The sequence below is a fragment of the Petaurus breviceps genome, unplaced genomic scaffold (genome assembly GCF_028583685.1).
Source record: "Petaurus breviceps papuanus isolate PSGF00001 unplaced genomic scaffold, PetGlider_PUasm1.0 174, whole genome shotgun sequence".
In the NCBI taxonomy this organism is placed as follows: domain Eukaryota; kingdom Metazoa; phylum Chordata; class Mammalia; order Diprotodontia; family Petauridae; genus Petaurus; species Petaurus breviceps.
The window spans coordinates 50,318,784-50,331,939 of record NW_027185761.1 but is presented as its reverse complement, the minus strand read 5'-3'; the positions used below and the strand labels follow the sequence as shown (position 1 = coordinate 50,331,939).

The 13,156-nt window shown below is 42.7% G+C and overlaps 1 protein-coding gene across 5 annotated transcripts in view; it reads right to left on the bottom strand.

Moving 5' to 3' along the window:
• The window catches only part of PRICKLE2 (prickle planar cell polarity protein 2), a 351,792-nt gene that overhangs the window by 94,387 nt on the left and 244,249 nt on the right, over positions 1-13,156 (bottom strand). For 4 of the 5 annotated variants that reach the window (XM_069084179.1, XM_069084181.1, XM_069084178.1 and 1 more), the window contains one exon: positions 7,349-7,532. In XM_069084179.1, coding sequence (XP_068940280.1) covers positions 7,349-7,532 — 184 coding nt within the window. The remainder of the gene's footprint in view (positions 1-7,348; positions 7,533-13,156) is intronic. The other variant, XM_069084182.1, reaches the window with a different exon arrangement.

Here is a 13,156-nt window from a genome sequence, read left to right as displayed (position 1 = left end):
GGGAAAGACTGGGAGAGGGAGGACCAACTGGGGGGTACCAAAGTAGCTCAGAGGAGAGCTGATGAGGTCCTGAACCGGAGAGTTAGCCATGGATACAAGAGACAGAGAGAACCTGTAGTCAGAGGACCTGGTTCAAATCCATGCCCCCTCACTTACTACCTATGAGACTTGGGTAAGTCACGTAAGCTTTTTGTACCTCTGTTTTCACATCTGTAAAATGAGTTGGTTTCAGATGGCTTCTAAGGTCCTTTACAGTTCTAGATCTATCTATCTAATTACATTCTAGATCAATATACATATATACATGTATACTACACACACACACACACACACACACACACACACGAAATACTCTGGTATGGTGGAGAGAAAACTGGTCTTAGAATAAGACAAATCTCAGTCCTGTGAAACCTACTGTCAATCTGTAAAGATAGAAGGCATTTCCTTACTGGGAGTCCCCTCTTCCAGTGAAATCACAGATCTGGTCCAAATACAACAAACTGCCATTTTGGTACTCCCTACCTTATAGGGTTGTTTGGACCATCAAGTAAGATAATGTATGTAAAATTTTGTGGTTACATAAAAGCAGGCTATTAGCATTACACACCAGAGCACTATACAAATAGAAGGAAAAGATATTCATATTAGCAGACTGAGATCCTGGGATATTCAGATCTGAACATCCTGCTCAGAGGCTCACAGACACATAATGTATTTGAAACATGGCTGAGGGAAACAAACGTCTTGGGGGAGATGGAATCTGCCCTGACTTTGGATACACCAGTCAAATGTACCAGGAATTAAGAGAACCAGAAGACCAAAGGGAAAAGGAAATTTGAAAGTATACCCAGAAGGCTGGCCACCCACACCCTGGTCCTTTCTCCATGTTCTTCCTTTGAAACACAGGAAAATTACTGCCCCCGACACTCCCCTCGCTCTGCGCAGACACAGACGTGAGGAAGTATCACCCTGTGCTTTGCTAAATAAATACACTGGTGGCAATGTCAAGGCAACAGCGCAAGAAGAGAAGTTTCTTTCTTGGTCTAGCCCAGAAGCAGTAGCCTGACATAGCACCTCCTTTCCTCCAGGGTAGCAATGATGAGAAAAGGAGCCGCCTCACCGTTTTTTTTTTTTTTTTAATAGGGCTTTTAATCTTACAAAGATCTTTCATCATCATTATCTACTTATAAAAATTATTCTCACAGCCTACCTGTGGGATTGATTGGCTAAGAATTATTGCACCTATCTAATGATCAATGGAGAAATTGAGGTTCAGGGAAGAAAATGTCAATTTCCTAATCGGTGGCCAGGATGAAGAAAGATGCTGGGTCTCCCGACTGCCAGCCCAGGCAGCCACTATCTTACATTCCCTTGCAAACACAAAGTTTGAAGACATGCAAATTAAATTAAAATGGCTTTCTTTCCCTTGCTTTTCAGACTAATCACCTGAAACCACATCCAATTTACAAAGATGAGATTGTTTATGCACTGAGCCAAGAACATCTCATTCTTTCCTTCCTGGCATCATCTGTAAGACAAGCCAAGCTCCCGAGATCATATGGTTATCAGATTTTTCAGCTTACAGGAACCTCAGACATCATCTGATTCAATTTCTTCATTTCACAAATGAAGAAACTGAGATCCATGGAATTAAAGTATATGTCTCAGTTGCTCAGGTAGTGATCAGTAAGGCCAGGATTCAAACTCTGGTCAAAGGATCATAGTTTTACAGCCAGAAGAGACCCCATTTTATAGATAAGCAGACTGAGACTTGTATGATCTGCCCAAGGGTTACACAGATACTAAGTGGGAAACACAGGATTAGAAGCTCTGTCCTCTGACTTCATTTTTGTCCTCACTCCCTTTTAAGCTGGTTAGGATGTCAACTCCTTGAAGGCAGGGTCCTTTTTACTTTTGTCTTTGTGATTCCCACGATTAGCCCAGCTTCTGATCCTGGGAAGGCACTTAAAAGTCTGTTGACTGATTAACAAAATGACCTACTGGGATTGATAAATGCCCACTGAAAAAAGAAATGCTCCTGCATATCCGTTTAACTGGGAGCACAAAAAGGAATAAACATTCTTCATTTCTCCTGTGCCCAAAGGGCCAACTTTAGCTTCCATGATATTAACATGATGGGGTTTCTTAGAAGAAAGAGAATGCTGAGAATCACTGGAAGGAATGTCTTAACTCTTGAATAAAGCAATGATATGAAAGGTTTCTTACAAAAATTAAAGCACTTTTTTTGGGTACTCTAATAAAGCATTTATATTTTGCCTCCAGCAAATGGGAGTTTAATATATTCACCCACAATTCCTCATATTAGAGAGAAGGATGCTCCCAAAAAACAGCCAAGTAAAAGGGAGCTATCACAGGAAGAAGCAATGTGGGAGAGCAAAGCTTTAGGGGGACTCTGTTCTAATCTTCATCTGGCTACAGAGATATCTTTAAATTCATAACCAGTCCAATCAGCACTAGAATTAAAAAAAAAAAAGAAATGGAATTGTCAGTTTCCTTTCGACAATGACATCCTTCAAGCTTTTTTGGTAAGCTGATATTTCATTAGGCGAGTACACAGCCTCTCAATTGGTATCAAGAGAGTCTCGTCTCTCTGCAGGACAATTTCGGTTTCTCATTGCTTATCTTTGATAGATCTGAATAAGGCTGAGAGTAAGCAAGAAGAGGAAAAGACAGATTTCTTTCCAAGCTGAAAGGACAATAGAAAGAGCTGGGAACACTGTTTCCTTTGGCATCATTCACCCAGCTTATTTGATAGCATGAATCATTCTCCTTCAAAACAAGTCCATGAAAGATCAGCCTGATTTTCTCCCTGCAATATACCAGTAGAAGGCTCCTCCCCGCCTCCAAATGACATGTGTTCATTTTTTGGATTGGTAGACTCAATAGAAGAGCCTAAACTTCTTAGTTACCTGTAATTAAAGATTAGGATGAGTGGCAAGCTTGTTCTAGAGCAGAGAAGGAAGCAGAGTTATAACAAGGGTAGGGTGATCAGGGCTTTGTACCAGGATACTAATATCCAATAATGTGCTTTTTTCCCCTCTGTAGTGGCCCAGAATTTCTGTCATTGTTCTTCACAAAGGAACAAGATGAAATAAAGCTGGAAAGGCTGTTAAAATCTCCTTCCCTCCCCTGACCCCTGGCCAGCAGTCTTAGGAGACCATTTTCATAGTGTCCCTCTACCCTTCCCAATTTCTTGGGAACACAGGCCAGAATCTCCAGGAGATAGGGTGGCCCCTTTCCTGGCATGACTATGCCTACAAGCCTACTTTTGCCCCAGGGGAAAGTCTTCCTCTCTACTGCTCTAGAAGGAAGTAAAGGGTTTGGAATAAAAACCAGGAATTTGACATTCATGTCAAACAAATTACTGTTCTCAAAGAAAAAAATCAGCAGTGGCTAGATAGCTGAAGACTTGTTAATCCAGAGAATGTAGGGGACCTCTCTTGTGAACAAGAAAGAAAGGGCTGAGGGACTTCTAGCCATAGTAGGAAAAGTGAAATGTGTAGGTAACCTCAGGATGGGAAATAACATGATGTACATAGTTTGGGCATAAGAGTCATGACACTATCACTAACCCATCTCTTCATCCAATTCAATTCAACATACATTGTGCACTTAACCATTTGCAAAGCCCCAGGGAACACAAAGACAAAAGGGAGACAGTTGCTGCTTGCAGAAAGGTTCCATTCTACCAGCGGTGGTATATACTACAGAGATTGATGAGGAATTCCAGGTCATCTGAGGAGAGAGATCAACACTCTTGGGACGATCATAAAAACTTAGAGAAAGAGTAAACACCTAAGTAAAACCTAGAAGCAAGAGAGATGGATTAAGAGATGGAGAAAGGAAAGGAGTGGATTCTGGGCATGGGGGAGAGCCTAGAAATGAGAAGAGTGGGGGAAGAGCTATCATATGGAAGGGGAATTATCATGTTGTCCTTGGCTCCAAGGGGATAGAACCAGAGACAACAAAGAGAAGAATTTAGACCTGATGATAAGAGAACATTTTCTACCCAAGAGGTCTGTCCAAAAGTGAAATGGCTTACCCCGAGAGGCAGGCATTAAAAGTCTTCAAGGAAGGATCATTTACTGGGAACAGTAAAGAGAGAAGATTGTTGTTCAAGTCCCCTTGGGATTAATTAGATGCCACCCTCTGTGACCAAGAAGTCTTATCTAAGCTCACCTAGGAAGCCTACAGTGGGGCAGACTTGAGGATGAGTGCTTTACTGAGCCTTGTGCAAAGACTTTCAGGGAACACAGAGGCAAGACTCAGCTTTCCGATTTAGGTGGTAGGGTATAGCTGAAGTTGGGAGTCAGGAAGGCCTGGGTTCAAATCCTACCTCAACACTTACTAGCTATGTGACCCTGAACTTAGCATAGCATCACAGAATTGGAGCCAGAAGGAACCCCGGAGAGAACAGTTAATCCAACTCCTTCCTTTCATAGAAGAAGAAACTGAATACTGAGTTAGTTGAGTGACAAAGTAGATGGAGTGCTGGGCGTAGAATCAAAAAGATCAGTGTTCAAATCCAGCCTCAGACACTTAGTAGTTGTATGACCCCAAACAGATCACTTAACCTTAGTCTGCCTCAGTTTCTTCACCTGTAAATGGGTATAATAACAATAATACCTCACAGAGTTGATGTGAGGATCAACAGAGGTAGAGCCCACCAAATATAATAAACAAACAAATAAATAAAAATGCTTTCTTCCTTCTTTATCAACTTGTCCAATGATACACAAGTAAGAACTGGGATTTAAACATCGTTCCTCAGCCATCAAATCTGTCTGGGAATGTCTGTGGAATCTCCCAGAAGTCCCTGGACTCCCTAACACCTGTCTCACTTGGTTCACTACACCTCTGGCCAGAAGTCATCAATCAGTTAGCACTGATGAGCAACTACAATGTGCTGGACCCTGTAAATAAGAAGTCATAGCACTGTGATAGTAATGGCATTTAAAGATTCCCCTGTATTGGCTTGGTTTTTCAAATTGATTGTGTTAAAACCCAGAGCTTGTTAATCCCACCTGTGGGATGGACTTGTTGATGTGAAAAGAGAGTCCTGAACTGGGAGGAGCTGGTGACGTAGATTTGGAGAGACACAAGAGAGAGGTAGAAGAACTTTTTTGGAAGCAACACCTCGTGGAGAGAGAGAGACTAAGAGAATTGCTGGAGGCTGCTTTGAATTGCCCTGGACTTTTGAGACCTGCCCCCTGAGCTGCCAAGGACTGAGGAGACATGGCTGTTTTGCTGGTACTTTGTCTGTCTGTTTTGATGTTCTTTTGCCAGATTTGTCCACTGGTGAAAGACAGTCCTGTTGTTGAAGAAGTCCTGGAACCTGGCTTTTGGTTAAGAAGCCCTGAGACTGTCCTGCAGACAGAGAGTGAATACTGTCCACTGGTGAAGGACAGTGCTGTTGTTGCAGGGGTCTGGAGACTGTCCTGCAGACAGAGTGAATACTGTCCACTGGTGAAGGACAGTGCTGTTGTTGCAGGGGTCTGGGAACCTTTCTGTTGGTTCAGAAGCCCTGAAGAAGGATTTTCTTGTTGTATGTTTACAGAAATCCTGGGAGAGGGTTTTGCTAATGTTTTCAGGGGTTCTAGGACTGTTCTACAGACAGAGGATGAATTAATGAAGAGACTGGCAATGTATCTTGTGGCCTTGCTAAGCCTTGTCTCCCCAGGAACTAAGATTGCTGAGAACTTGCCTCTTGTCAAGATGAAGAAAAGACCTCCATTTGGGTATTAAGTGCTGTGCTTAAACTTGATGTAACTCTGGGGTAGATTCAGTTGTGATCCAGGCGTGGGGAACTTTTGACCTTTTTGTGTTCTATGGTTGAGCAAATGAATGTACTTTACTTATGTTTGGAAACTAATCTCCATTTGAGAAGAGTACAGCCTAGGGGTGGAGTAGTATTTAGAACAGGGACTTTGTAATTGATTGAATGATTGGAAGGTCCTGGGGTGGGGTAGTACTTGGAGATTATTTAATCACACTTAGAAAATGCTGTAGTTTGAGTGATGTCATGTTTTGATCTTCTCTGTTCTTGGTTTGTCACTGAATAAAATGGAGAGCACCTATGATGGTATTCTGAACCTTGGGAAGTTGCCTTTCCTTGGTGTTACAGTACAAGCACTGCCCCCCAGGGCCTTCCATTCTAGTGGGAGAGTCAACATGTATACATGTACAAAATGGGCACGGACCCAACACATACGAGAGACACCATCATCTGGGGACATGAAGAAGGTCTTCATGCAAGAGGCAGAGCTTCAGCTGAACTTTAAAGGAAACCAGGAATTCTCAGAGTCCAAGGGGTGGCAGAAGGACATCCAGCTCTAGGGGCCAGCCCGGCAAAGGCAAAGGAAGGAAATGCAGTGACGTATATGAAGAACAGCCAAAAGACTGGTCTGACTAGACCAAAGTATACATGAAAAGGAGTAATGTCTAAGAAGGCTAGAGAGCTAAGCTGGAGCCAGGATGTAAAGAGGCTTTAAAGACAAACACAAAGAGGTGCCTGGGGAAGGTTGAGAGCTCAAGACTCAAAAAATGAGTTGAAATGCTTCCCCTGCTACACCCTCAGAATTTCAGTTACCTCATCTGCAAAATGGGTACAATACCATCTAGAAAACTTACCTCATTTGGGGTGTTGCATGAGACTCCAACAAGATAAAATCAGTAAAGCACTTTGAAACCTTTAAAGCTCCATAAAAATGTCAGTTATTAATATTATTATTATTGTTGGACAGTGATAGATGGACTCCCTTGTGCCAAAATATGTAAAGTCAGGATTTGTGTGTCAGTGAGGAATGCAGAGAAAAAAGCGAGAAAATATAACCCGAGTTCCTTTAATCAAACCAATGATATTTACAGCCTGTGGGCGGTGCCAAAATATTCGAGGAAATGCCGACGTCTTTGTGAGTCAAGTATGGCCAAGCTCAATATTTCAACACGGGGGCATATCTCTGGAAAAATAAAGTTACACTTTCCCCTTCCCCTCTGGAAATGAGCTTCACCTCAAAGTTCATGGTAGAACTTTCAGACAATGTCACATGTTTAAAAATGCAGCTTCCCCCATCCAAAAGTTGCAGGTCTAGGCCCAACATTCCCAAATATCCTTGGACAGAGGGCTCTACCAGTCCCCCAAATGTGCCTCGGATTGGCAACAAGCAAACTTACTCTTGTCTCTTCCCACTGAGTCAATTGAAATTTCCCGCCTGATGGGCATGTTCACAACCCAGAGAAGGGCTTTCGAGCAGGAGAGGCAAGCCTTGATTACTCCTGGCAAGAAAGGTCAGGTAAAATGAGAAGAAACAAAGGAACTAAGTATTACCTGTTCGGGCTTCAGCCCTGGTGGGACCCAGGCGTACTCCTCCAAGGCACAGCCTGAGTCGTCATCCGAGGTCGAGTTCCTCTGGAAGTCGAACATGAGCTTGCTGACCGTCTTCTCCATTTCCAAAGGCATCACCGTCACGATGTGCTCCTCCTGGGGACACTTGCAGTGCAGACAGATCTTCCTGGAAGCAGGGAGGAAAGCTCGGTGAGTGAGAATGCAGGGAGGAAAAGAAACCATTTTCCAGAGGGCTGCCAATCACTGAAGCTCCGATCAAGAACTAAAAACATTCTTTGGCAATCTGCCTCTGGCAGGGGCCCAGAGCATCCAAAGCAGTGTTCTCTTGCAGCATGTGTGTGTGTGTATGCCTTCTGTGATGGGAATGGAAACACACGCCCATATGCAGGCAGTCCCAGAGGGTCACAGGCCAGGCAAGAGGGGAGGGAAGGAAGAACCTACTATGTCCCAGACAGTGATTATCTCATTTGATACTCACAACAACCCTGGGAGGTAGGTACTGTTATGATCCTCACTTTACAGTTGAGGAAACTGAGGTAGATGGAGGTTAAGTGACTTGACCAGGGTCCCACAACTGGTAAGTCTCTGAGGCTGGATTTGAACTTGGATCTTCCTTACTCTTGGCCCAGTGCTTTGCCTATTGTGGCACATAGCTAGCTGCCCCAAACTCTCAGTTACCTGAATATGAACTCGGCTTCTCTTTTAGGAAGTTTTCTCTGGGTCAAGACAAAATGTTTGCACATGTGTGTGCACACACGGGTCTGTGCATTTTTAGTTAGGTAGAAAGTTTAAAGATTCTAACTCATAGACATTAATACAGAATTTAAATATTTACCAGAAGAAATTACCAGCAAACTTGATATTCACATCACAATTTTTTAACGATAATGATAAGGACAAGGAGCCGACCTAACAATAACAAGAGACGGAATGTAGAATGGTTGGCACTGGTTTCCAGAGGCCTCGGGTTCAAATCCAGCCTCTCACACATCCTGGCTATGGCTCTATGACCCTAGACAAGTTATCCCATTACTCAAGGGAGGTTTCCTCAATGGCTATCTGCTACACCAAAGGAGCCACAGATATGAGAACAGTGTCAATCACCAGAGACAGTGTGGCAGAGTGCCTAGAGTGCCATCTTTGGAGCCTGAAAGCCTTGTTTAAAGCTTACTTTTACCACATACTGAGTGTGTAACCCTGGAAGGAAGGGAGGAAGGAAGGGAAGGAGGAAGGAGGGAAGGAAGGAAGGAAGGAAGGAAGGAAGGAAGGAAGGAAGGATGGAAGGAAGGAAGGAAGGAAGGAAGGAAGGAAGGAAGGAAGAAGGAGGGAAGGGAGGAAGGAGGGAAGGAAGGAGGGAAGGAAGGAGGGAAGGAAGGAGGAAGGGAGGGAGGGAGGGAGGAAGGAAGGAAGGGAGGAAGGAAAGAAGGAAGGAAAGAAGAGCTGGCAGTAAGTGCCTGCTATGTATCAGGCACTGTGCTGGGCACCTTTCAAGTACTCTATCATTTGATCATGGCCACAGCCTTTCAGGGGTCCAGGCAACTCTCTGAGATGTGAGTTTTAGACAAAATTACCAGTCAACATCAATGGAGTTAGGGTTAGTTGAAAACAATGGAGGAAGTTTCCACACAAGCAATTGGTCCAAATGTAAACATTATTGCCTCTCTTGCTGTTGTTGTTGAGGATCTCATAAGGTGATATATGTAAAAGTGCCTTGCATACCTTAAAGTGATATATAAATGCTACTTACTATCATGAAGGAAAAGTAGATGGGGAAAGAAGAAAAGAGAAAGGGAAGGTAGAAAACAAGGAGAAGAAGGAGAGATGAGAGCATTGCCTCCCTCCCTGCCTTTGCAGAAGTGGGGACACACAACTATAAAACATTGCCTATAAGGTTAGATTTTATTAAGATGCTGATTGGTTTTGCTCACTGCTTTATTTTCCTTCCTCTTAAAAAGAAATCTTTGGTATGAAGAATAGAAGGGGAATGGGAAAGACACAGATGAGAACAAAGAGTGTATATAAACCAAAGATATCAACAAAATCCACTTAAAAAATACAACAATAATTATCACTTATTTCTATACGCTGCTCTGTTTGAAGCAGCATTGTCATATTGTATAAAGTAGTTGACCTCAAAGTCATGCCTTTGACATATACAGGTTGAAACTTTCAGAGCTCCAGGCAGCTCCCTAAGACTGTAAGTTGTAGAGAAGGTGCCTACCTGCATCTGTTGAGGGAGTTTCTCCACATGGGAGTTTCCTATACCAACAAAATCAGAGATCCAGACCCTATCCTTATCCCTATGAGATTCTTTAACATTTTTAAAAGTGCTTTATATACAGGATCTCATTTAACCCTTACAACCTCCAAGGAATATGTATACTACAGATATGGTCCCCCACTCCCTATCCCCCTTTTTGGTACCTCTTGGTATGGAAATGGCCAATGCTGAGCCATGAACATCTGTGAGTTAGACTATTTAAATGTTTGCCAGAGGCACTGAAGGCTTTGGGGGGCTTGTTTCTAGTCACAAAGCTGGTTTTTGTCAGCAGAGATTTGAACCCAGCTCTTCCTGATTCTTTATCCACTAGTGCTCAAGGCCTCCCTAGAGTCTCCTAGCAGAGAAAAACAGGATTTTCTGAAAGGGATCTGGATACAGCGATTAAGTAAATGCAATTCCCTTCTAAGAGAAAAGCAAAGATAGAGTTCTTCCCCTGAATTGGACTAGCTGAAGGATTCTCTCAGGAAAGAAATGTCTACCTCCATTTCAGAGAGTTGGATATTTGAAATCCTAATTAGAAACCCAATTGTTCTCTACCTTAATCTTTTTTACATATCCAGGAAGGCCATGCATCTGTGAGTTTCAAGCAAAGGTACATAAAGATACAATCCCTCCCCAGAACTGAGTTTTCTCTTTTAAGGTTACCATCTGTTCTCTCTTCTATGGGCACAAAAAGGGTAAAGCTATATAAAACTGATACAAGCACCAGGGGAAAAACAAAACACAAAAACAACAACAACAAAAAAAACCCTTGATTTTTCTACTTCCAAACAAAAAAGGGCAATGACAGCTCCAAAACAAGAGAGTCCAATTTCTTCTCCTACAGCTTTCCTGATTCCCAATGTGGGCAGCCTTCAAAGCCATTCCTCCTAAGTGCCCAGGATCCAGATTTGCACCTAAGTTTCCACTTTCCCCTTTACAACACAAGAATGTACTTCAGAAAAAAAAAAAATCCAGAGGCTCCACTGGGCCAGGCCACAGAGCCCTGCCAGATTCTCTCATTTCCTGCCTTCCATCAGATCTAAGACGCCCACAGCCCCAAAACACACTGTATGTCTGGTTTGCATCTACCAAGTCAAAGGGGCTCAGTCTGGCCTCTGGCTGTTACCTTCAAAAATAATCACAGCGTAATTTAATGGGAACGCTTTAATTAATCAGCTACTGTGAAGAGGCCAGAGCTGCCGAGAAGCTTTCACAGAGTTTCTTATACGAGTTTATGACTTGAGGAAAAAGAGCTCAACGTGTGTTGAAGTTAATTTTACTAAGCTATTCAGTGACTAATGCTTTTTTTTTTTAACTAGAAAAATCACACATTTATTTTCATAAAACTTAAAGCAATCCTAGCCCAGTGCAGTCCCCAGAATATCCATCAAGGAGCCTCATTTATACAGCAAGACAGAGAACAGCAAAATATTTAAAGTTGGAGGAACTAACAAAATAAACCAAAACATCAGGAGAAAGAAAAAAAAACACAACCTGGAAGAAATAAGCCCCAGAATTCGAGAAGCAGACAGAGAGAGCACTAATGTCAAATTCATGGAAAGGGGGTAGTAGAAGGGGAACCAGCACCCACTAAACCGCACAGATGCATGCCACTCCAAACGATCCAAGGACGGGAGAGTGACACAATCCCGGCTCGTGTCCTTGGCCCCAGCCTAGGCACACTGGGGGGAGGGGGTGGGAAGGAAGAAGAGGAAAAAGAAAACCCTTTCATGGCATGCACAGGCCAGAGTCAGGGCTTGTCGATGCACAACTTTCCTCTTCCATCCATTTCTCTGCATCTGTGGGGCCACGAAGGCATCCCAAAGAATGCAAGATGTTCTCCCCACCACCTGACTGAGCAAAAGGATTCTATTTTAAGTTGTTGAGAGGGCTTATAGCACTGTCAGCCTGGAGCCTCAGAGCTCGCTGCTTGTGAAGATTCCACCAACAGCAGAGCAGCAGCTTGGTGGCTCGTCTTGTGACTAGCACACATGCAAAAAACCCAACCCAAACCACAATCTCCATCTATCCACATATCTATATATATACACGTACACATACATACACATATGCATCCATATGGGTGCACACACATGCATATACACACATGTGCATGCGTTCATTTACATATGTATGTGTGTATATATAGACATAGGTCTATGGAGGGAAGGAGGGAGGGTGAGAGGAATGAAAGGAAGAAAGAAGGAAGGAAGGAAGGAAGAAAAGAAACAAATAAACTCAGGACTCATTACCCTGAAGCAAAAAGAAAATCACAACAACAATAAAAATCCCCAAATCCTTCAAAGCACTCTACCTCTATCTTTCTGACTATCTGTTGTTATTTAGTTGTTTTCTAGTGGCATCCAACCTTCATGACCAAGAAATTTGGCATTTTCTTGGCAAAGACACTGGAGTGGTTTGCCATTTCCTTCTCCAGCTCATTTGACAGGTGAGGGAACTGAGGAAAACAGGGTTAGGTAACTTGTCGAGAGTCACACAACTGCTAAGTGTCTGAGGCTGGATTTGAACTCAGGAAAATGAGTCTTCCTCACTTCAGGCCCAGCACTTTATCTACTGAACCATCTAGATGACCTTTCTGGCTATTTCTCTTCTCTTTTATAGCCTCCTCTAAAAATGGTGCAAGTTTCTTGAGGGCAAGGATCATTTCACTTGTGCCTTTGTAACCTCATTGCCCAGCACAGTAGATAAATAAAGTCTCATTGATTGATTAGTATGATAAATAGGAAAGATATTAGCATTTGGCATTTGCAAAGTTGTTTTTTTTTTTATCCACTATTTCTCTATGGAATTGTGTGTTTATCATAGAGTTCAGAAGATTTGGATTCAAATCTCCTCTCTGACACTTACCAGTTGAGAGTAAGTCACTTAAAAAAAAAAAACCCAAACAAACCAACCTATCTGTTGCTCAGTGTCCCCATAAATAAAATGGGGCAAAGGGAGGAAGCTGAACTTTTAGCTTTTCATCTCTGAAGATTCCATGTTGGTGTAGGTCAGTAGAATGTAAAATCCTTATAAGTAGGGATTGTTTCATTCACTGAATCTGTATCTTCAGTGCCTAGTATGTAAAAGGTACCTAAAAAATGCATTGTCAGTTGATACATTGTCAGAGAGAGATACCCACAGTTAAAGAAACCATGAGTCCTCGCCATAATGGTAGCTTCTCTAGGATGCTCTGGAGAGGGGCCAGTGTGTTTATTTCCAATTTTTCAAAGTCCAGGGATGTAATCTAGCAATGTGGTCCAAGGTAGGCAGAAGAGTGTTCACTTGCTTTGGAGGGAGTCAAGTTTTGATGCCCAACGGTGCAATGGTTCTTTTTGTTGCAATGATTAAAGCTTTTCCTTGAAACAGTGAATTCTGGGGAATGTGTGGATTATGCTTTAGGTTTTATTTTTTTTAATAGACATTTATGAAAATAGAAGTTGCTGGTAAGCAGGATTTCTTTTTAAAATCTTGGCAGGGAGCATGGATTCTATTCTGTCAGGGCTGACATTCTACCTGCACATAAT